The sequence below is a fragment of the Heterodontus francisci genome, chromosome 23 (assembly GCF_036365525.1).
Source record: "Heterodontus francisci isolate sHetFra1 chromosome 23, sHetFra1.hap1, whole genome shotgun sequence".
Classification (NCBI taxonomy): domain Eukaryota; kingdom Metazoa; phylum Chordata; class Chondrichthyes; order Heterodontiformes; family Heterodontidae; genus Heterodontus; species Heterodontus francisci.
Window position 1 is genome coordinate 38162008 of NC_090393.1, and position 25614 is coordinate 38187621.

Here is a 25614-nt window from a genome sequence, read left to right on the forward strand (position 1 = left end):
TTCCTAATTTCTCTAAACTGACAATGACTGATATACAAAGTACCTTTTAACAGTTCATGATTTTTTCTGTCTATTATCTGACTGTTGTGTAATGTAATGATTCCCCCCCCGGCTGTGGGTCGATCCTGACTCTGGTGTTCGCTGCCGCGCAACGGGTGGCGCGTGACGGGGATGAGCGCCAGGACTGTGCAGGTGAGTCAGCGCATCAGTAACTTACCTGGACAGATAGTACCCGGACTTTACTGTGATCAGGGTATGCAAAAGCGGCGGTGCGAATATTGCTCGGGTGTGACCTCACTCAGCAATCTGTTCAGTGACCCCGGCAACTTCCGTGGAAGTCTTTTTTTTAAAGAAAAATCAGTGCTGACGTTTCGGTCGGTGGAAGGCTCCCCGTTCAGCAAGCGTTAAATTCTGGCCTTTGCCATTTTTCACTGAATTAGCAAGTGTCAGAACTGAAATGAGCATTTCACCTTGTTCCACGCCTCTCATTTAAAATCCTCCTTCTTCACCACCCACCCAAGTACCAGAAACATTTTCTCACCAAGATAGTGTTATGAAAGCCGGATATTGTAACATGATTGTATTTTTTAAACTATGTCTTTGGAAAGTTTAAAGTGGAGTCTGAGAAGTCAGGTGCTTAAGGACAAGACAGAAATCTTGGTTGACAGGACAACAGAGAACACAGATCAAAAAGTTTTTTGAAAAACAGAGATTGCTGGGGTAACACCTGAAGCACAATGTGTTTTGTCCACCCAAACTTTCAGATTGTAAAAAAGGAGGCAGTGATTCTGAGGATGCAAATATGTATGGCAGTTGTTAATACCTGGAAACAATGGAAGGCCAGATGGCTCTGTGAAACCAGACTTCTGGAGTTTACATATTTGAAAAGGGCAATGAGCTGTGGACTCCTGTTTCCAGATAAATTTATCAGATTTTCCGAAGGCAGACAGGCTACACAGAAGACCAGTGGTGGCAGCCTTAGAGCAGGTTGTAAGATAGGAAGACAACAAGCAGTGACAGCCTCAAGGGGGAGAGAGGAAATATCTGCTCTTAGAAAATATTGATACAGTGAAAGGCTATGAAAACTTGAACCTCTTTTGAAAGTAGAGGTTTGCGGAGAAGTAAAAGCCCAACAAGATCTCCAGGAGGCATCTTATTCACGGGCATCCATTTCGAAAGTGCTCGGAGAAGTGAGCAAAGAGGACATTGATTTTGAGAAAGGTTTCGCAGATACAACCCATTGCAACGGGGAACAGCTTGGGACTTTTAACCGCAAAGATTTCACCATCAAAGAGGACTGTGTGACGTATAAATGTGTGAGGTTTTCAAGTGTTTTAATAAGTAAATACCTTTCTTTGTGATTTGGAGTATCAGCTACTGACAAAGTACTATTTAGTTAATGGGGATTTCTTTTCGTTTAGTTTTTAAAACATGAAATCTTGTGTAATTCTTTAAGATGGTCGGGGGGGGGTGGTTTCATATCTCGTATTTTTAATGTTAAGAGTCTCATTGAGATTGTATCAATACCATCAATGGTTTCTTCCCTCAGTCTCTGCACCAAGTGACTTCTCATCCTCGGTGACTTCAACCTCCATCTCAATTCATCATGCTCCCTCTCGTCTGAGTTTACTTCCCTCCTATCCTCCCTTAATCTCTCCCTCTATATATTTATTTAGAGATACAGCACTGAAACAGGCCCTTCGGCCCACCGAGTCTATGCCGACCAACAACCACCCATTTATACTAACCCTACAGTAATTCCCTACCACCTACCTACATTAGGGGCAATTTACAATGGCCAATTTACCTATCAACCTGCAAGTCTTTGGCTGTGGGAGGAAACCGGAGCACTCGGCGAAAACCCACGCGGTCACAGGGAGAACTTGCAAACTCCGCACAGGCAGTACCCAGAATTGAACCCGGGTCGCTGGAGCTGTGTGAGTGCGGTGCTAACCACTGCGCCACTGTGCCGCCCCTAAATATAAACTCATTACAACCACCTGATTGACCTTACAGGGCCTCGCTACTTCCAATGTTCCAGTTGCAAATAAGGGCCATTTCTGATCACTTCCTTTTACTGCTCACCACCCACAACCCCTTTTCCCCTCCCAATCCTACTTCATTTTGAGTCCACCCTGGAAAAAACTCTCTCTCAATTCACTTACAACAGCAGTTAACAGTTAATGGCGCAGTTAGCGGTTCTCCCAGGTACTGTTGCCTCTCCCTCAAATCTGTTATCATCCCCTTTCTTCAGAAAAACAGCCATTAACTATATCCAACCATGTCCAATCAGCAACCTCCCTTTTTGCTCAAGCCCTTGACATGTTGTCGCCTCCTGGAACTCCACATTTGAATCGCTCCAATCAGGTTTCCATCCCTGCACAGTTTCATGATGGCTCTTGTCAAAGTCACAAATGATATTCTCTGTGACTGTGACAAGGGTAAACTATCTCTCCTCACCCTTGTTGACTTGGTGGTGTTGGGCTAGGGCACCAGGAAAACTCCCCTGCTCCTCTTTGAATAGTGTACAAATAGATCTTTTACGTCCAAATGAGCAGGCAGACAGGTCTTCTGTTTAATAGAAGCTGAAAGATGGCACTTCAGACAATGCAATATACCCTCAGAACTGCTTTCATTATATAAATGCCACTGCACTGTTCTAAATTTACTGACAAAAGATTGTAAACAATTGTTGGCTGTAATCAAATTTTATTTTAACAAGTGCTCAAGAAAAATATGCATTATGGAGTTTAGGTTAGGCTGAACAATAATAGATCCGATAGATGAAGAGACATTACCTGCAACTGACAGATATACAGTTGCATGGTCCAGGCGGGACACAAATGCGAGTAAAAGGCAAACTGCAAGCAGCCTTTCAGCATAAAGGAAGACAACTGGTAGAGACCTTATACATCTTACACAAGCAAGGATTTTCTTTACTGAACAGGAATGCATGCTTGGAACTGCAGTTGATTGAGAAAGTAACTGACGTCAAGCAAACAAAGGTAAAAATTCATTCCAATCATCAGCTGATGCACTAATGAGGGCAACCGTAGATCCTGCATCACAGGAAGACGTGAATTTCATATGTAACATAGAGTCATATTCCCAACACACAGCACAAAGTTGGCCAGCAAGGACATAGAAGTTACGAGAAATACAAGCACAGAAGAATGATGACGAGTGCAGTCACATTAGACAATATTGTACACATGGGTGGCCACAAGAAAGTCCAAGAGGGAGAAGACGTTCCATGAGTATAGGAAATAATTTACCATAATTGATAATAACTAATAGTTAATTTATTAGTTTACAATGACAGAATTGTTATTCCCACTTCAATGAGATCCGATATCTTGGATCGATTATAGCAAGGCCATTTGGGTATAACCAAGTGCAAAACAAGGGCACAATTTTCAGTATGGTGGCCTGTGATATCTAAGGATATCGTGACCATGATCAACAACTGTCAGACATGCGTGATACAGAGGTCAGAACAGCACAAACCACTGTTGACTACCCAATTTTCAACTAGATCTTGGCAAAGGCTAGGCATAGGTTTATTCATGTTTGGTGGGAAGTCATATATTATCATTATCAACTACTTTTCCAGGTGGATAGAAGTCCAATGATTACATTGTACAACAACCAAGGTAGTTACCAAAATCCTTCCGGATATTTTCGCGACACATGGGATTCCGGATGAAATATCAGACAGCTGACCACATTTCGCGAACAAATGTTTTACCCAGTTTGCCGTGTAGATGGGCTTTCAGGATCCTATGAGCTCACTGAGGTATCCACAGTCCAATGGCGGGGCAGATGAGATGTGAGAACCACAAAATCTTTACTTAAGAAAAATGAAGATCTTCCTATCTCACTCCTAGTTTATCGTTCAATGCCATTGCTGTGCGGATTATCACCAGCAGAATTACTAATTGGAAGGAAGTTAAGAACACAGCTTCCAGTATTGCCTCAACAATTAATGCCAGGATTGAAGACTCAAGACCACAAGAAAGTTCGAGAAAGAGAAAGCTCCTACAGAAGGAAAACAAACCCAGAATTACAATAGGAGATTTCGAGCGAAAAGTTTACCCAAATTAAACGATGGTCAAAAAGTTTGATACATGACCTGGAACGAGAAGGCACAGTAATCTATAAACATGATGACTCTCAATGATCATATGTTATATGAATGAATGAAGGGAACATATGAAGAAATCGGAGGAGTTTCATTCCTATTCCGCTAAAGCAACAGCCAGTAATCCATCTGCAATTTCCAGATGAAGATGAACAAATCCAAACTGAATGGAATACTACAACCTGTAGAAATGAAAAACCAAGTCAGTAATCCAGACTTCCTCCAATGACTACTGATCATCCCAGACAGATTACAACCAGATCGGGGAGAGTTGACAAACCTCTGATGAGACTGAATCTGTAAAGTCAGAGATTTGGGTGGGTGGGGGGAGGGGGAAGAGTAGTAGAGAAGTCACGTATGTATATATTGGAAAAATGTTGGATAAAGACTTGGGGGTGGGGGGGGGTGGAGATGTAGTATACGGATGGAAAGGGTTAATACTGAAGACAGTGAGAGAGACCCTTCCCACTGTACAAGCGATGATGTAACAGTCACATGAGATGGGCTTGAGAAGAGGAAGGTATAGCAGCACAAACAATGCTAGCTTAGATGGCTTGCAGAGAGTGTATATAGTAACTTAATAATAAAGAGTTGTTAGTTAAGCTTTACCGGAGTCTAAGACATTCTCTAGTATGCCCTACAATGTTACCAATACAAATACAATTAAACCCAACAGGCCTTGCATAGAATTTTACTCATATTTGATACCTAAAGTGACGAGAAATAATCTTACTACTGAAAACAATTTTAAAATTTAGAATTCTCCCTCTTGTCAATTAAGCAATATTAAATACTAGAGCTATGGGTTAGCAAATGAAGTTGTTTTCGAGAAACAATCCATTGTAATTGTCTCAAATCACTGCTCTATTAGTTCTGTTATTAACAATAAAAGAAAACTAACAGGAGTTTTCAGTTACCTTTATGGAAATACTAGGAAAAGCAGTCTTTGGTCAGACATGCTATTTAAATTATTAGTCATGTATTATATTTGGCATGTATGCCACGCTCTTCTTTGGGTATCACTAACATACCTCTAGGTGGTGCCTTGATAGGTTTTTTCCACTATAAAACTGCCAGTCACACAGCCATACCTGCAACTGCGCACTTCTACCACTAGATAGAGCTCCAAAAGCTGAAGTTACTCAGTTATCTAGAAATGTTGAGATCACATTGTTTGACATCTTGGTTTGCAGCAAGAAATGTCTTTTTCTTATATATATGGTTGACACTTGAAACGTGAAACATTCAAAACTTATATAATGACAGGAAGTCACGACCAAATGAAGACTTAAGATCAAGCAGGATTAGAGGGATGGGGGAATAATTGCACCCAAATGGTGAAAAGGTGATAGGGGGGGGGGGGGGGGGGGTAGATTGGCAGAGATGTGGATAGGGAGAAGGGGAAGGATGGGAACAAGGAGGAGGAAGTACATGAGAAGAGGTTCAGTAGGAGGAGGGAGTGGACGATATTTGATTGATTAGTGGTGGGGGAGAGGATACTGTTTCCCAGGCCAAACTGCTGCATGGTAGGCTGGGGGAAGAATCTGAGAGCAGATTGAGTTAGCAACTGTTTCTCTGTTCAATGAGGGTGATAAAGTGAGCCTGTTTTTCCCTTGTTCCGTGGGAAAAGTGTCGAAAGTCTGAGCAATGCTCAATGGTGGGAGAAAGGGTTTCCAGAGCTCATGCACTGCTCAGGGGTGGGGTGAGGGTGTACATGGGTAGTATGGAAAAGGGCTTTGGAAGTCCTCATGAAGGCCATGGTGATACTTAGTTTTGGGGGTGTGGTTGTTGGCTAAATTGGTGAATTGGAGTTAGACTCTATTGCTGATCAGTGGAGGAGGCTCTCACACGCGTTCAAGTCTTCAGAAGAAGGAATTTTCCTCCACACAAGATCAGGTGGCAGGTTGTTCAACCTTGCCCGCCTAAGAGCGATGACCAAAGTACGGAAAGTCCTCATCAGGGAACTCCTCTTTGCTGACGATGCTGCATTAACATCTCACACTGAAGAGTGTCTGCAGAGTCTCATCGACAGGTTTGCGGCTGCCTGCAATGAATTTGGCCTAACCATCAGCCTCAAGAAAACGAACATCATAGGACAGGACGTCAGAAATGCTCCATCCATCAATATCGGCGACCACGCTCTGGAAGTGGTTCAAGAGTTCACCTACCTAGGCTCAACTATCACCAGTAACCTGTCTCTCGATTCAGAAATCAACAAGCGCATGGGAAAGGCTTCCACTGCTATGTCCAGACTGGACAAGAGAGTGTGGGAAAATGGCACACTGACACGGAACACAAAAGTCCGAGTGTATCAAGCCTGTGTCCTCAGTACCTTGCTCTATGGCAGCGAGGCCTGGACAACGTATGTCAGCCAAGAGCGACGTCTCAATTCATTCCATCTTCGCTGCCTCCGGAGAATACTTGGCATCAGGTGGCAGGACCGTATCTCCAACACGGAAGTCCTCGAGGCGGCCAACATCCCTAGCTTATACACACTACTGAGTCAGCGGCGCTTGAGATGGCTTGGCCATGTGAGCCGCATGAAAGATGGCAGGATCCCCAAGGACACATTGTACAGCGAGCTCGCCACTGGTATCAGAACTACTGGCCGTCCATGTCTCCGCTTTAAAGACATCTCCAAATGCGACTTGAAGTCCTGTAACATTGATCACAAGTCGTGGGAGTCAGTTGCCAGCGATCGCCAGAGCTGGCGGGCAGCCATAAAGGTGGGGCTAAAGTGTGGCGAGTCGAAGAGACTTAGCAGTTGGCAGGATAAAAGACATAAGCGCAAGGGGAGAGCCAACTGTGTAACAGTCCCTGCAGCACCTGTGGAAGAATCTGTCACTCTAGTATTGGCCTTTATAGCCACTCCAGGCGCTGCTCCACAAACCACTGACCATCTCCAGGCGCTTACCCATTGTCTCCCGAGACAAGGAGGCCAAAGAAGAAGGAAGAGGTTTGCAAAGTTAGAATATAGGAGCAGGAGTAGGCCATTTGGCCCCTCGAGCCTGCTCCGCCATTCAACTAGATCATGGCTGATCTACTTCAATGCCATTTTCCTACACTATCCCCTATCCCTTGATATATTTTAATATCTAGAAATCTATTGATCTCTATCTTAAATATATTCAATGACTGAGCTTCCACAGCCTTCTGGGGTAGAGTATTCCACAAATTCACCACCCTCTGAGTGAAGAAATTCCTCCTCATCTCAGTTTTAAATGGCCTACCTCTTATTCTGAAACTGTGTCATCTAGTACAGATCCCTCCCACCACACCCCCCGCCCCCCACCAGCCAGGGGAAACATCCTGCATCAAGCTTATCGAGCCCTGTAAAAATGTTGTATGCTTCAATGAGATTAAAGGATATTAGTAAACCGGATGTGTTTTTACAGTAATTGATAGTTTCATGGCCCCATTACTATGACTAGCGTTCTTGAATTTATTAATTAAATTTTAAATCTACCAACTGCCGTGGTGGGATTTGAACCCATGTCCCCAGGGCATTCGCCTGGGGCCTCTAATTACTCATTCAGTGACATTACCACTATGCCACCATGTCCCCTATAGATATGTATGTGGGGAGGTGGTAGGAGTAGCTGAGGTAATGTCTAAAGGGGAGGGCTTAGGAGGGATAAAGTAATGCTCAGTAGGAGGGGTGATCAGGTCCTGTTCAAAATGTTGCTGGGGTTTTAAGGCTCATGGTACTGGTTATTGAAGGAGACACTGAGGACCATGTGGTTTTTAGTTTGGGGACACAGGGTGGTGGGATATGCTGGAAGCAGTCTGGCTAGAAATTGCGGGAAGTGCGGAATGATTGACAAGTGTGTGTAATCGAGCTGGAAAGAGCACCTCATTTTCTCTTTCTGCCAGAGGACAAGATCTCGGGAGAGATTTGTGGACTAGGAATGATCCCTTCGGCTCCCAGGTCTCAGACTATCATAGTTCCTTACTGAGGAAGATCCTTTTTTTATTCATTCATGGGATGTGGGTGTCGCAGGCCAGGCCAGCATTTATTGCCCATCCCTAATTGCCCTTGAACTGAGTGGCTTGCTAGGCCATTTCGAGGGCATGTAAGAGTCAACCACATTGCTGTGGATCTGGAGTCACATGTAGGCCAGACCAGGTAAGGACAGCAGATTTCCTTCCCTAAAGGACATTAGTGAACCAGATGGGTTTTTACAACAATCGACAATGGTTTCATGGCCATCATTAGACTAGCTTTAAATTCCAGATTTATTAATTGAATTCAAATTCATTTTCTTAAGCTGATTTTGTTTTTGTATTTGATTCTTCAGACATCTCGCATGCCCGTTTGGATTCCTTCCTCCAAGAACAGTTGTCTTTAGGTGTTTCACTTCAGTAGTGTTGGGAAATGCTCCTGCATTTTTAGTTTAAAAGCACATCAAAGAAATGAGATTATTGTACATTATTTAACAAACGAGGTGGGAGGAGTGCACTGTCTTTTCCCACTTCTCCACAGGTCACAACATATATTTTAAAATGTTTACCCGGTTACCGATACGGTTAATCATGTACTCCACTCTTCATTGCATGATAAAGTACACCAATCAGGTTTCTTTAATAAACAACCAAATTATCAGTTTATTATAAAAGCAAGACTTATCCAGTAACAAAGCAAAGCATTAACACACATTGAAATATGAAAGTTCCTTTTTTAAATCCCCCACATAAACTCACACACACACACTGGAAAAAAAAGACATTCTTCAGAGCTCTGGTACAAAAAAAAAGACAAAAAAAGAATAGCCAAATACTTACTCATTCTTGAAGAGAAAAAAAAGACTTGGAAAGATGTCAGTTGTCCCTTTTGGTCTGGCGCCTAGTACACATAGATGGGTCACTGTGATCTTTTCTGGAGCAGTTCTTTTCTGGCGGCATCAATAATTTGGCAGGTTTTTTCCTGCTTCTCAGGAGGGCGGCACAGTGGCGCAGTGGTTAGCACCGCAGCCTCACAGCTCCAGGGACCCGGGTTCGATTCCGGGTACTGCCTGTGTGGAGTTTGCAAGTTCTCCCTGTGTCTGCGTGGGTTTTCTCCGGGTGCTCCGGTTTCCTCCCACAAGCCAAAAGACTTGCAGGTTGATAGGTAAATTGGCCATTATAAATTGTCACCAGTATAGGTAGGTGGTAGGGAAATATAGGGATAGGTGGGGATGTTTGTTGGGAATATGGGATTAGTGTAGGATTAGTATAAATGGGTGGTTGATATTCGGCACAGACTCGGTGGGCCGAAGGGCCTGTTTCAGTGCTGTATCTCTAATCTCAATCTAAACAATAATGTTATTGATGTTTCCATTGATACCATAGTGTTTTCTTTGTGGAGGGGTGATTAGCTGGGATTTTGTAAGTGTATTTTTTGAGCTGCCATGTTGTGTTACATGGCACCCCAGTTGTTTTCAACCTGTCATGTAATATTATGCTGACAGCATCATCCATCAGTACAGTACCTTTGAACTGCTGAGACTATTCACTGTTTTTATTATTAGTTAAAGATTGGTACACAAGGAATGTTTCACTGATTTCTATATTAAAAGCAGCCGAGGCTTCCCCAATGGCTTACTGAGGTTAGCCGGTGAATCTCTGGGCCACAAGAATAAATAAGCTCCTAGGTTTGTTTGCTGAATTAGCTGATCAGCGTGCGTATTGTTACAAGAACTATAATTTGTAATTATTATATATCTTAACAATTTTCAGAGCATCATAAGGTATTGATGTATGGAATTACTGAAAATATAGTATATCAGAAAAATTCTCTTCCTTTTTCTTGTCTTTAGACTGACTTCACTATACTTGAAAAGACCAGAGTGGCCAAACCAACAAGTCAGAATCCATCTCGAGGAGTAGGCATGTCAGCTGATTTAGCAGTCACTGGTGTTCAACCTAGTCGTGTAAGTCATAAGGGATACAGTCATTATAGAGTTAGAGCAAAGACTTCCTATGTGGATGAAACCTTATTTGGCCATTCTGATGGGCTTCAGAGTTCAGTGGCTGAATTTGAACCACCATGGGGTTCTACATCTCAAACTGGTTCTCGACAACCATTATTGTGGAGTCCAAGTTCACAAATGAGGCCGAGTACAAATGGAGAAATTGGTCCAGTTCCAACCCCTGCTAAGTGTGGTGGCATGCCAGTAAAAAAGAACAAATACAGGTAATGACAGGCAAAGTATGAAGTCTAGTGAAATATCGAGGTGCCTTAATGACAACTGACGTGAGAATGATAAATGAAGTGTTGGGCTGAATAGAGTGGGAAGAGAAAGCAGGTGATGCAGGCAGTAAACCCAACTCAACGCTTTCTGGATCGGGTTTTATTCCAGATCATATAACAGAATTGTGGAATTTTGCACACGGGTCATCTTGGTCCGTCAAGTCTGCAGTAGTATTTTCCACCACAAGTCACTAGTCAAATCCCTGTTCTGCTTGTACCCCATAAGGTTTTAAAAAATTCAAGCAACTATCTAATTTTTTTTTATAAAGGGCTTTATGGACTCTGGTTGAACAGCAGTTTGTGGCAGAGAATTCCACATTCTGGTTACTCTGTGTAAATAAATTTCTTCTAACCTCCTCTTTAATTCATATGAATTAGGAGCAGGAGTAGGCCACTCGGCCCTTAGAGCCTGCTCCACCATTCAATAAGTTCATGGCTGAACTGATAACTCCACATTTCCACGTACCCTTGATAACCTTCCCCCCTTTGCTTATCAAGAATCTATCTGCCTCTGCCTTAAAATTATTCAAAGTCTCTGCTTCCACCGCCTTTTGAGGAAGAGAATTCCAAAGATGACCCTCTGAGAGAAAAAATTTCTCCTCATCTGTCTTAAATGGGCGACCCCTTATTTTTAAACAGTGACTCCTAGTTCTAGATTCTCCCACAAGGGGGAAACATCCTTTTCACATCCACCCTGTCAAGACGTCTCAGGATCTTATATGTTTCAATCAAGTCACCTCTTACTCTCTAAATTCCAGCGGATGCAAGTCTAGCCTGTCCAATCTTTCCTTGTAAGACAGCCCTCTCATTCCAGGTATTAGTCTAGTAAACCTTGTCTGTACTGCCTCCAATGCATTTACATCCTTCCTTAAATAAGGAAACCAATACTGTACACAGTACTCCAGATGTGGTCTCACCAATGCCCTGTATTGTTGAAGCATAACCTCCCTACTTTTGTATTCAATTCCTCTCGCGATAAACGATAACATTCTATTAGCTTTCCTAATTACATGCTGTACCTGCGTACTAACCTTTTGCGATTCATGCACTAGGACACCCAGATTCCTCTACATCTCAGAGCTCTTCAATCTCCCACCATTTAGATAATCTTTTTTATTCTTCCTGCCAAATTGGACAGTTTCACATTTTCCCACATTATACTCCATTTGCCAGGTCTTTACCCACTCACTTAACTTATCTATATCCCTTGTAGCCCCCTTCTGTCCTCTTCACAAGTTACTTTCCTACCTATCTTTGTGTCATCAGAGAATTTAGCAACCATAACTTCGGTCCTTTCATCTAAGTCATTTATATAAATTGTAAAAAGTTGTGGTCCCAGCCCAGATCCCTGTGACACACCACTCATTACATCTTGCCAGAAAATGTTTCCTGTTAGCTAGCCAATCTTCTAACAATGCCAATATGTTACCCCCTACATCATGAGCTTTTATTTTCTGCAATAACCTTTGATATGGCACCTTATCAAATGCCTTTTGGAAATCTAAGTAGAATACATCCACCGGTTCCCCTTTATCCACAGCACATGTAACTCCCTCAAAGAACTCCAATAAATTGGTTAAACATGATTTCCCTTTCACAAAACCATGTTGACTCTGCCAGATTACCTTGAATTTTTCTAAATGCCCTGCTATAACATCTTTAATAATAGCTTCTAACATTTTCCCTAAGTTAGATGTTAAGCTAACTGGCCTGTCGTTTTCTGCTTTCAGTCTCCCTCCCTTTTTGAATAAAGGAGTTACATTCGCTATTTTCCAATCTAATGGAACATTCCCTGAATCTAGAGAAGTTTGGAAAATTAAAACTAATTCTTTTTGTGATTTTAAGGTGCCCTTAGGTACCTTGTTATGGACCAGTGGAAAAATAGGTTATTTACCTTATCATAATCTTGACAACCCCTATCAAGTGGCCCATCAAATTTTTTAAGCTCTAGTGAAAAAAAAATAGTTTCCAGTCTCACTTATAACTATCCATGTTGCAATTTTCCTTTCCTTTTATATATTTCCGATAATGGGTTCCCCAAAATTATACACAATGCTCCCAACTATGGCCTAATTAATATCTTTGTAAAGTTCAAAATTATCTCCCTTATTTGAATTCTGTGTCTTTAGATACAAAACCTACTTAACCTATTTGCATTTATCTTTAGTAACATGTATATCTACAAATGTTTACAGCATTTAAAATCTTATCAATTAACATGTATTTCTGTTCATTATTCTTATTTCCAAAGTGTATTACTTCACATGTTACCAAGTTGAACTACACTCACCACCTATCTGTCCTCCTGCAATCTTTCACAATCTTTTTTACATTTAGCCATACACACAATTTGGTGTTTCAAACACATTATGACATCCGTGCCTGTTCAAAGAAAAATGGAAATTGTACTTTGGTTTATCCACGGATTAAAGAAAAGAGACAATAGGTTATATGTTTAAGATGATTTGGTCTCTAATTTTCTTCTGATTCAGCAAATCTTGGTAGTATCCTTTCATCTTGGTCCATATAGTTCTGAGTTAGGTTCCATTATGTCAAGGAGATAGAGGGCTGGCAGTCATCATATAGACCTCAAGCTTTTTGGAAGTCTTTTATTGCATGTTCTGTAATTTAACCTGGTAGAATCATAGAATAATATAGCACAGCAGGCCATTCAGCTCATTGTGTCTGTACTGACTGATTAAGTGAGCTATCCAATTAGTCCCATTCCCCTGCTCTTGCCCCATAGGCCAGCAAATGTTTCCTTTTCAAATACTTATCCAATACCTTTCTGAAAGTTATTCTTGAATCTGTTTCCACCATCCTTTCAGGAAGTACATTCCAGATCATATATATTCCTCATGTCACCTCTGGTTCTTTTGTCAATTACCTTAAATCTGTGTCTTTTGGTTACTGATCTTTTGTCAGTGGAGACAGTTTTTCTTTATTTACTCTATCAAACCCTTCATGATTTTGAACACCTCTATCAAATCTCCCCTTAACCTTCTCTGTTGTAAGGAGAACAACCTCAGCTTTTCCCTTCTTTGCACATTACTGATGTCTTTCATCCCTGATACTATTCTACTAAGCCTGCCCTGTACCAGAGTTTTCCATTTGTTAGTGAATGAAGATTGTCTTGTGCTTTGCACAGAACCCTAATCTATTATTCACAACTTTAAAAAAAATCCTGTGAGGTTTCCCCAAGTGTTTTGTTATCATCTGATACAACACAAATTTGAGTTTGTTACTCAAGGAATGACACTGGCCTAATTTTGTGGCTTTTTCTTCCTACTCATTGAAACTTAACTTGAGAAGGCATGGGTGCAAGTCACCTCTCAGCAAGGGAATTGTACATAAGGAAAGAAAAAGCTAAGAAATTAAAGCTTATCTGAATTGTAGCCGGACTCTACAGCAATATATAGTGTTTTCTTTACAAATTAGTTTCAGTTTGTTTTGTTGAGAAATAACTTGCTAGGGGAGAAATTGGACTCTGTAGCGTCCATGTTATAGGCACTAATTGGGGTCCTAAAGGTCGAAATTCATGTCCTAGGTGTTCACTCACACTTTCAATGGGAAGAGTGCCAGATGCCATCCTGGTATAGTAAGTATGTGCATATAAGCTAATGACAGCCAGCAGCATGCAAAGCAGGTAGATTATGGCGTCAATCAGTGTGCAATACTAATTTGACGCCAGCACTGCCATTTCGAATACCATGCTCTCTAACCTCCCACAGCTGAACATATGTTTAAAGGCATGAAGGATTCTCCCACCAGCACTAATTATACAGTCATACAGTCATTTATGGCACAGAAGGAGGCCATTCGGCCCATCGAGTCTATGCTCGCTCTCCCTAGAGCAATCCAATCAATCCCATTCCCCCCATTCTACCCATAGTCCTGCAAGTTTATTTCCTTCACGTGCCCATCCAGTTTTCTTTTGAAATCATTGTCCCTGCTTCCACCACCCTTATAGGCAGCAAGTTCCAGGTCATTACAACTTGCTGCATAAAAAACGTTCCTCCTCACATTCCCCCTGCATCTCTTACGCAAAACCTTAAATCTGTGTCCTCTAGTCCTTGTAGCATCAGCTAATGGAAACAGTTCTTCCTTGTCTAAGCCTGTCATAATCTTGTACACCTCGATCAAATCTCCCCTCAATCTCCTTTGCTCTGAGGAGAACAAGGGCGGCACAGTGGCGCAGGGTGGTGCAGTGGTTAGCACCGCAGCCTCACAGCTCCAGCGACCTGGGTTCAATTCCGGGTACTGCCTGTGTGGAGTTTGCAAGTTCTCCCTGTGTCTGCGTGGGTTTCCTCCAGGTGCTCCGGTTTCCTCCCGCAGCCAAAAGACTTGCAGGTTGATAGGTAAATTGGCCATTATAAATTGCCCCTAGTATAGGTAGGTGGTAGGGGAATATAGGGACAAGTGAGGATGTGGTAGGAATATGGGATTAGTGTAGGATTAGTATAAATGGGTGGTTAATGGTCGGCACAGACTCGGTGGGCCGAAGGGCCTGTTTCAGTGCTGTATCTCTAAATCAAAAAAAAAATCAAAATCAACCCCAGCTTCTCCAACCTAACCTTGTAGCTAAAATCCCTCATCCCCAGAACCATTCTGGTAAATTCCCTCTGCAACCTATCAAGGACCCTCACATCCTTCCTAAAATGTGGTGACCAAGACTGGATGCAATACTCTAGCTTGTGGCCTAACCAGAGCTTTATAAAGGTTCAGCACAACTTCCCTGCTTTTGTACTCAATACCTCTATTTACGAAGCCCAAGATCCTATTTGCTTTGCTAACCATTCTTTCAGTATGTCCTGCCACCTTCAAAAACCTATGCATATGCAACCCAGGTCCCTGTGTTCCTGCACGCTTTAGAAATGTGTCGTTAAGTCTATATTGCCTTGCCCTATCCCTTCAGGCAAAATGCATCACCTCACATATCTCTATATTAGATTCCATTTGCTACTTGTCTGCCCATTCTGCTAGCCTATCTATGTCCTATTGCAATTGATTGGTATCATCCTCACTGTCAGCCACACCTCCAAGTTTGGCATCATTGGCAAATTTTGAAATTCTACTCTATTCCAATATCGAAGTCATTTATATATGGCAAAAAAAGCAATTAATTAAAGGGATCATGCACTACTTACAGGTTAGTTGCTGGATTATTTCTTCTGGCTGCTGGTGCAATTCTTCATGATTTTCGTGCTTTTCCGTACTTGCTAAAGTTTCAGTAGTCTACAGGGAGTGGTCTGGCTGGTGCTGAACTACTATTTTGGTGGTTTAAAGGCTTGTTTTGAAACAAGATGCTTCCAGATATGAGAGGCCTGGTAGGCCTCCCTCTTGGAATTGAGTCTGACTGGGAGAATGAAGTAAGGTGACACACAGCAGGACAAGTTGCTAGAAGAGGGAGGAGGAGGGATGAGAAGGGTTCTCAGCAGCAGGCCATATCCGCCCAGGATCTTTAGGAAGCAATTCTCTTATCTGAAATTTAGAGAGGACCAATGTATGAGATGTCTTCACTTCACTAAAGACGTTGTGACAGAAGTGTGCCCAACTGCTGTAGCCTCAACTCCAACCTCAAAACTGGAAAGGACTGCATTGCCTATGGCTGCCAAGGTGACCGTGGCTCTTGACTTTTATGCATCTGGTTCCTTCCAGGCAGCTGTTGGAGATATAAGCAACATTTCTCAGTTTGCATTACACTACTGTATAAGGGAGGTCACTTAGGCTGTCTATACAAAGAGAGACAGCTTTCATCTCATTCCTGCTTGACAGAGACAATGGTGCAAGTGACATTGACTGCACGTACATTATTTTGTGGCATCTCATGTGAATGCTGTGATTTTCCTGAACCAAAAAGGATTTCACTCCCAGCTGATGTGTGTCCACAGGCAGCGAATCATGCAGGTGAATGTCCATTATCCTGGCAGTGGTCATGATTCCTTTATTCTGCAACAGCCCTCTGTGCCAGCTGTATTTGACCCACCACGGCAAATCAAAGGCTGGCTACTGGGCAACAAGTGTTATCCACTGATGACATGGCTTATGACTCCGGTCCAGAACCCATGCACACACACACAGCTGGCTTACAGTGAGAGCCATGCTGCCACAAGAAACACAATAGAGAACACGATTGGTGCCCTTAAGCAATGCCTCTGGTGCCTGGACCACTCTGGAGGAGGCCTGCAGTTATTCTGCTGATTGGGTATCAAGTTGTGTGATAGTATGCTGCATGCTAAATATAATATTTCCAAGTTTGCTGATGACACAAAACTAGGTGGGAATGTGAGTTGTGAGGAGGATGCAAAGAGGCTCCAAGGGGATTTAGACAAGCTAAGTGAGCGGGCAAGAACATGGCAGATGGAATGTGATGCAGAAAAATGTAAAGTTATTCACTTTGGTAGGAAAAACAGAAATGTAGAGTATTTCTTAAATGGTGAGAGATTGGGGAGTGTTGGTGTCCAAAGGGACCTGGGTGCCCTTGTTCAAAAGTCACTGAAAGCTAACATGCGGGTGCAGCAAGCAATTAGGAAGGCAAATGGTATGTTGGCCTTTTTGCAAGAGGTTTTAAGTACAGGAGTAAAGAAGTCTTTCTGCAATTGTATAGAGCCATGGTGAGACTGCACCTGGAGTATTGTGTCCAGTTTTGGTCTCTGTACCTAAGGAAGGATATACTTGCCATGGAGGGAGTGCAATGAAGGTTCACCAGACTGATTCCTAGGATGGCGGGAAGTCCTATGAGGAGAGATTGACGAGACTGGGCCTAAATTCTCTAGAGTTTAGAAGAATGAGAGGTAATCTCATTGAGGCATACAAAATTCTTACAGGGCTCGACAGGGTAGATGCAGGAAGGATGTTTCCCCTGGCTGGGGGTCTAGAACCAGGGAACACAGTCTCAGAGTAAGAGGTAGGCCATAAAGGTCTGCGATGAGAAATTTCTTCACACAGAGGGTGGTAAATCTATGGAATACTCTACTCTAGAGGGCTGTGACGGCTCAGTCATTGAGTATGTTCAAGACAGAGATCAATTGATTTTAAAAAAAATTCATTCATGGGATGTGGGCATCGCTGACTAGGACAGCATTTATCGCCCATCTCTAATTTCCCTTGAGAAGATGGTGGTGAGCCGCCTTCTTGAACAGCTGCAGTCCATGTGGGGTAGGTACACCCACAGTGCTGTTAGGAAGGGAGTTCCAGGATTTTGACCCAACGACAGTGAAGGAATGGCAATATAGTTCCATCAGGATGGTGTGTGGCTTGGAGGGGAACTTGCAGGTGGTTCCCATGCAACTGCTGTCCTTGTCCTTCTAGGTGGTAGAGATTGCGGGTTTGGAAGCTGCTACCTGAGTAGCCTTCGTGCATTGCTGCAGTGCATCTTGTAGATGGTATACACTGCTGCCACTGTGCGTCACTGGTGGAGGGAGTGAATGTTTGTAGATGGTGTGCCAATCAAGCAGGCTGCTTTGTCCTGGATGATGTCAAGCTTCTTGAGTATTATTGGAGCTGCACCCATTCAGGCAAGTGGAGAGAATTCATTCACACTCCTAACTTGTGCCTTGTAGATGGTGGTCAGGCTTTGGGAGTCAGGAGGTGAGCTACTCGCTGCAGGATTCCTAGCCTCTGACCTGCTGTTGTACCACGGTATTTATATGCCTCCGCCAGTTCAGTTTCTGGTCAATGGTAGCCCCCGAGATGTTGATAGTGGGAGATTCAGCGATTGTAATGCCATTGAATGTCAAGGGGAGATGGTTAGTTTCTCTCTTGTTTGAGATAGTAATTGCCTGGCATTTGTGTGGCGTGAATGTTACTTGCTACTTATCAGCCCAAGCCTGGATATTGTCCAGGTCTTCAGCATTTCTACACAGACTGCTTCAGTATCTGAGGAGTCACGAATGGTGCTGAATATTGTGCGATCATCAGCAAATATCCCCACTTCTGTCCTTACGATTGAAGGAAGGTTATTGATGAAGCAGCTGAAGATGGTTGGGCCTAGGACACTACCCTGAGGAACTCCTGCAGTGATGTCCTGCAGCTGAGATGATTGACATCCAACAACCACAACCATCTTCCTTTGTGCTGGGTATGACTCCAACCAGCAGAGAGTTTTCCCCCGATTCCCATTTACTCCAGCATTGCTAGGGCTCCTTGATGTCAAGGGCAGTCACTCTCACCTCACCTCTTGAGTTCAGCTCTTTTGTCCATGTTTGAACCAAGGCTGTAATGAGGTGAGGAGCTGAGTGGTCTTGGCGGAACCCAAACGGAGTGTCACTGAGCAGGTTATTGCTAAGCAAGTGCCGCTCGATAGCACTGTCAATGACACCTTCCATCACTTTACTGATGATCGAGAGTATACTGATGGGGTGGTAATTGGCCGGGTTGGACTTGTCCTGCTTTCTGTGTACAGGACATACCTGGGCAATTCTCCACATTGCCGGGTAGATGTCAGTGTTGTAGCTGTGCTGGAACAGCTTGGCAAGGGGCGTGGCAAGTTCTGGAGCACAGTACTATTGCCGGAATGTTCTCAGGGCCCATAGCCTTTGCAGTATCCAGTGCCTTCAGTCGTTTCTTGATATCAGGCAGAGTGAATTGAATTGGCTGATGACTGGCATCTGTAATGGAGGAGGCCGAGATGGATCATCCACTCGGCACTTCTGGCTGAAGATTGTTGCAAATGCTTCAGCCTTATCTTTTTCACTGATGTGCTGGGCTCCCCCATCATTGGGGCTGGGAATATTTGTGGAGCCACCTCCTCCTGTTAATTGTTTAATTGTCCACCACTATTCATGACTGGATGTGACAGGACTGCAGAGCTTAGATCTGATCCGTTGGTTATGGGATCGCTTAGCTCTCTCTATCGCATAGCTCTCTCTATCGCATACTGCTTACACTGTTTAGCATGCAAGTAGTTCTGAGTTGTAGCTTCACCAGGTTGACACCTCATTTTGAGGTATGCCTGGTGCTGTTCCCGGCATGCACTCCTGCACTCTTCATTGAACCAGGGTTCATCCCCTGGCTTGATGGTAATGGTAGAGTGGGGGATATGCCAGACCATGAGGTTACAGATTGTGGTTGAGTACAATTCTGCTGCTGCTGATGGCCCACAGCGCCTCATGGATGCCCAGTTTTGAGTTGCTAGATCTGTTCAAAGTCGATCCCATTTAGCACAGTGGTAGTGCCACACAACACGATGGAGGGTATCCTCAATGTTAAGAGAGGACTTCGTCTCCACAAGGTGGTCACTCATACCAATACTGTAATGGACAGATGCATCTGCGACAGGCAGATTGTTGAGGACGAGGTCAGTTTGTTTTTCGCTCTTGTTGGTTCTCTCACTACCTGCCGCAGACCCAGTCTAGCAGCTATGTTCTTTAGGACTCGGCTGGCTCGGTGAGTAATGGTGCTACCGAGCCACTCGGTGATGGACATTGAAGTCTCCCACCGAGAGTACATTCTGTGCCCTTGCCACCCTCAGTGCTTCCTCCAAGTATGAGGATTTCTAGATATTAAAGCTAACAAGGGATATGGGGACAGTGCGGAAAAATGGGGTTGAAGTAGGAGATCAGCCGTGATCTAGTTGAATGGCGGAGCAGGCTCGAGGGGCTGAATGGCCTAATCCTGCTCCTATTTCCTATGTCCCTATGCTACACAACCTGGTCATAATGAGGGATCAGCCCTTGCCACCAACTATCAGGTGAGAAGCTGGGGAGCAAGAACATGAAGTAGAGGTGGAGGAATTTCAACAGGACATGGAGGAAAAGGAACGGAAGATGCAACATAGTCAAACCCTTTCTGCCCTAGCTCTTTGTGATCAAATTATTCATGGCAATACCAGTAAATTCAACTACAACTACCCATTCACAAACTCTACTTTTCTATCACTAATCATCACATCATCCTCTTACCGACAGAAAATGCACATTCCAATCCAAATTTATGTATTAAATCATGACACAATGCTACAAAAAATAAACTAATCACCATTGTGATGCCCCTCCCCATGATGGCCAGCACTGTCTCTTCCATAGGTGTTAAAATATGCAGGCGGGCTTGTCCTCCTCCAATTCTTTGCTTTTACTTCTTGTTTTGCACCACCTGCAAGAAAGAGGGAACTGTGTCAATGTCATCCAATATATTTGTGGTGTGGCTATCATGATTGAATAACTGCCTCTGTGTGCAAGCTGAGAGCTGTGGATGTGAGGCTTGCAGCAGTGCTATGTGTGAGAGTTTGAGGTAGAGCATATGAATAGTAGGGTTGAGTTCTGAGATTGTTGGTAGGTAGGTTATGGTGAATTAAGCAGTGCATGAGACTATTGTGGAGTTAATAGGATATGCCGTTTGAAGATGAAGTCACTCACCTTGGCGACTCGTGTGAGATCATTAAATTTCTTCCTACACTGTATCCATGTTCAATGAACAACACTCTTGGCATTGAGATCTTCCGCTGTTTCTTCTCAATGCCTCCTGAGCATGTGTCTGGAAGGCCTCCTGCCCTCTGGACTGGATATAGGATGTCTCGCCTTTCCACCTTTTCAACCAAGGCCTCCAGTGCATTGGCTGAAATCCTTGATGCTTGCTCTCTCACATGTTCAGCCATTACTAAGTGTATCACATCACTGATTCAGTTCTGGAAAAAGCTTCCATCACCGTTACCACAGTGCACCTCCCCTTTAAGAGGTGCAGGCTACCTTTAAGTTGCGCTAAATACTTGTGATATCAGGCCCCTTATTGTATGTAGTCAATGAACAACATGGGTAATGTTGACATTCAATTAAAATTTAACATGCACCACCACCCATATCCAAGTTCTCGTCCAGTATCTTTACTTCTTCAGAATTTGTACGTGTAAAAGCATAGAACAACCTTTTGTAAAAACATATAGTCAAGTCATTTGTACCAAATTTATTTTATCAAATGTTCTTTGGATTAGAAAATATAAAAACCAAGTCCAAGTAGTTTTTTCACATTCTATGATGATTCCTGCATCATGTAATGAATTCCAGTTTAAAGAGATGCCTTCAATGATTATTCAGAAAGATAGTGATACACTAGAAGGCACTAATGAATTAGTAATTCTTTGTTCAAATTATGTAGCCATGATTAGTTTTCAATTTAAATCTGGTTATTTTCAGTCATAGTACCGATAGCTTGTAATATCTTGAGGCCAGTTACGTCGAACAGTCTTGCGAAGTTATGTGTTTCATTAGTTCAGCATCTGTGTTCTTAATCATCTTAGAAAATTTTTGGATGACCTGAAGGAACAATTTCCAGAAACATTCTGTTTAATCCAAAAGAGTGAAGTTTATCCTGCATCATGTGAAGAAAGCCATCTTGGAATATTGGCTAAGAAATTTCCTTATTATTAGAAAATTCAGATGTACAATAGTACAATCCATCTCAATAATTAGACCACAGGCAAAACTAGTGCAGCCGGAATGTAGTTTAAAAAAAATTGTAATTGACGTCTCGTACATTTATTGAATATTGTATTCTCTTTATTTTCTTCTTTAACCAAGGTTAAAAAGCTGTATGCCCAGTTACTGTGATGAGTCTCTTTTTGGCCCAAAGCAAGAGGACCCAGGTTGGGAGGCACCATGGACTGCAAAAGAAGATAAAATAAAGACTCGTCCACTCCTGTGGACTCCTTCAGTACATAAAATTAGCTCAAATGCACTTTGTTCTAGTAGCACCCAGTTCTCATCTGCCAAAAGAAATCCAGTGAAACCACATTATCCAACCACAAGAGAATCCTCTGCTGACTTTATTGCTGAATACAGAGGTAAAACAGATTACTGGAAGAGACCAAATAGTGATAACGACTCTGCTAAAGACACCCCTATTCGAGAACGAACACAGTCTTTAACTAGGATGCGCATCACCAGAAAAAGAATTGTGAAAGCAGATTCCACACAGAATACTACTAGAAATACAGAACAGTTGCAGTGTAGACAAATGTCAGCTTTTACTGTACTCTCAGGACCACAGTACTGCAATAGACAGAGACCAGGTAGTCTGTCAGATTATGTTTCATGTGGCCAACCCAAGGCAGCAGGTTCCATCAAGTTAAATCCACCCTGGAAATACTAAAGCTGACATTTTATGGGATTGGTATAAAGGAGAATGAGGTATTTCTAAAGCCACTTTGGGGTAGGAAGGTAGCTAGATTTTCAGATTTCTAAGGACCATGAAACAATTGTGTCTTTTCTGTGTGTCAAAAAGCCTACTAATTATGAATATTTTTCAAAAATCATGTTCATTTCAGTGATTGGGCAAAACTGTGGCAAATGAAGTTCAGTTTGAGGAAGTGGGAGGTTATCCACTTTGGATCCAGGAAAGACAAATCGGAACATTTTCTTAAAAACTGGGAACTATGGAAGGTAATGAGATTTATGCTTCCAGGTCACAAATCATTAAAAGATAGTGGACAGGTAGAAAAATGAACAAAAAGGCTGATGGAATGCTGGCCTTTATCTTAAGGGATGCAAAGGGGAGGACATTATATTGAGCCTTGGTCATATGGCATCTGGAGTACTTCTGTCAGTTCTGGGCCCTGAATTGAAATTGAAATTTTCAAGGCTGAAACTGAGATTTTTGTTGGGGAGGAATGTCAACCTCTGTGGAACAGAGGCAGGTAAACAGAGTTGGGATGCAGATTAGCTGTGATCTGATTGAATGGCGAAATGGGCTCAAGGAGCTGAATAGCCTACTCCTATTCCTAATACATTGGTAGTTTTTAGCAGAATATTTTCATGATTGTTGTTTCACTGCAAATGGAAGTGAAGGATTCACAGACTCTAGTTGCAATACACAGTAACAGTGATGCAATGCGTTGCCTATTAAAACTCCACTCTTGTCCTTTCCCTTTCACCAGATCACTAGGATGTAATAATCTATTGGCACTAATGCACATTTAGAGGCACAATTAAGGTCCCCATGTCAATCTACTAATAGTCTTGATGAAAGTTGCAGCAAGCCTATGATAGAAAACATCAACGGTGAATTGAAGGTTTGCGCTTTAATTAGCTTTTGGTCCCCTCGTCGTTATAACAGTGTCTGTTCGCACAAAACAAAACATAGGGCATCCAAAGGGCAGAATGAGCAAAGTAATGTTAAGATAACAAAGCTTTCAGAAAGGATATGTACAAGTGGAACTGTCTTCAAGAGCAAATAATACTGTTTTTCCCCTCTATGAGGTATAATCGGGAGATGACGGGTTGTGATCAATGCTGCCCATCCTTGATGTCATTGGAATAGAGCTTCATGATGTTGTAGAACATGAACTGGTACAACTGCCTTTTGCCAAGTTAGCACAGGTTAAATTTTTATCTACCTATACCAGTACTCCACAGTCTCTAGGAGTTTCCTCGGATAATAATGCCCAATTTAACTTCCTCTAAAGTGAAGTTAACTTTTTTTCTTCCCACCCTGGGGTAAGTGTCGGCTTTTGTTTGATATACATCATTCTCTGCAACAATGCAGAAAATGTTTTATAAAATTTATACATGGTTTACTGCAGTGTTCCTGTTTGAAGCGAATATTTGATTCAGCTTGACTCTGGTGCTTCTACCTCGGCGTAAGAAGGTGATGGGTTCAAGCCCTATTACAGGATTAATACAGGAAGACATTGAACCAAGGTGCCATCTGCCTGCTCAGGTGGATATAAAGGATCTTGGGTGTTCTGGCTGACATTTATCTCATAGCTGTTTGTGGAGCCTTGCTGTGTGCATATTGCCTGTCATATTTGCCTGTAATTCATTGGCTATAAAGCACTTGGGATGTCCTGACGATGTGAAAGATGCCATATAAATGCAAATTCTATCTTTTTCTTTCTTTCATGGTAAATGGTAACTTAATAATTTTACAAGTTTCCGGCACAGAAACTGACTTATTTTTAAAAACCATATCCAAGGGTTTGTAAGCTACTTATATGTTTCATAATTGAACCTACATTGAAATTGGTACATCAATTATTAAACTGAGTTTTTTTGCTATTTACCTTTTTTATTGAATATGATTCTAATAATGCACTTGTGCCAAGTAATTTAAAAATTATACAGTGTAAATCATGTTCAAGTTATTGGCAGAAATATATGTTCAAGCAAATTTTTATTTAAACTAAATAAATTGAGTCAGTTTGTGGATTTTTTTAATCTTTTGTGCATCATTCTATTAGTAAATGAATTATTGCATGTTTTCAGACCAAAGATTAGGTGCATATACGGAGTGGGACACTTTATAAAATCTTCAAATATATTAGCAAATCTCCTGCAGCATAATTCGCAGGCTGAGGATGCCACACCACAACATCGTATGGGTGTGGGTCCCTATTGAGATTGGGGTGGTTTCATTACAAAAAAGGGAGAAAATTTTAACATTTAAGCCTGGGAGCAAAGAACAGGTAGGTGAAGAGTGGGACACGGGCTTTTTCAATCAAGTTTGAGACTTGCGGAGGTCTGGTCTTCTACGTGAGCGTGCTGTGAACAGAGTTGCAGGTAATCTCCATTGTATTTTTCGCAGCTTTTCTTAATCAATTCACTTCAGAATTCACAATACTGTTGAAAAAACTTTTATGGTGTAACAACTCTCTTGGAAAATATTTTTTGCCACAATGTTATTGGGTAGAAGTCTTCTTCGTAGAATATAATTTGAGGAAAATGGTTTTCTCTAATGTGGTAGTGAATAATGGAAAGTAAGAAACAACCATTTGGGAGAAAAAGACACCATTTGATCAATGACTGAGGTAAGTGTTCGACTTATGTGTGTATGTGTACATCTAACACACAAGAAAAGTTAAACATAGTTTAATTTTTGGAGGTTACAGGATATGTTATTTAAGTGCATACAGTAATCGTTATAAGAGAAATATTACAAAAAAAACTTGGGAGGATGCATGCTTTTTTTCCCCACACCTTTCTGTCGCTCATTCTGCTCTTGAATCTCCCCCTTGCCTTCATTTTTTCCTTTTGCCTTTCCCCTTTTTCTTTTTCTTCAATGCTTTCATCAATTGGCGCACTTTGTAACCTTTCCAGAAAGCCTGGATTGTGACAGCTGCTTTTCCCATGAGGTATGCTTGAAGCTCTTTGGCCTTTTTTTGCTCTGCCTTAGTCTGTCTTTCTTCCACAATCTGAATATATTCCGGTTCAAGTGTGCTAATCTTTTGTTCCAGCTCAAAGAGCAGAACCGTTTCATTTTTGTGTATTTTGAGGAGGTGTTCATATTCATCCTGGTAAAACACACATTTTTAATC

General features: G+C 42.2%; 2 protein-coding genes across 5 annotated transcripts in view; one reads left to right on the plus strand and one right to left on the minus strand.

Annotated features, from left to right (window-relative positions):
• Positions 1-115: 115 nt before the first annotated feature.
• Positions 116-24501, plus strand: LOC137382753 (RBPJ-interacting and tubulin-associated protein 1-like). Of its 4 annotated transcripts, none has more exons than XM_068055124.1 (3): positions 116-192; positions 9937-10313; positions 21884-24501. In XM_068055124.1, exons 1-3 carry the CDS (start codon positions 172-174, stop codon positions 22452-22454), a joined length of 969 nt encoding a protein of 322 aa, XP_067911225.1. In that variant the 5' UTR covers positions 116-171; the 3' UTR covers positions 22455-24501. The 4 variants fall into 4 exon arrangements, with proteins under 4 accessions (XP_067911225.1, XP_067911227.1, XP_067911226.1 ...); XM_068055126.1 differs by lacking the exon at positions 116-192 and adding an exon at positions 235-253; XM_068055125.1 differs by lacking the exon at positions 116-192 and adding an exon at positions 279-1341.
• Positions 24502-25219: 718 nt separating this feature from the next.
• The window catches only part of iqcd (IQ motif containing D), a 37575-nt gene continuing 37180 nt past the window's right edge, over positions 25220-25614 (minus strand). The window contains exon 5 of the mRNA XM_068055123.1: positions 25220-25590. Coding sequence (XP_067911224.1) covers positions 25318-25590 — 273 coding nt within the window. The 3' untranslated portion in view covers positions 25220-25317. The remainder of the gene's footprint in view (positions 25591-25614) is intronic.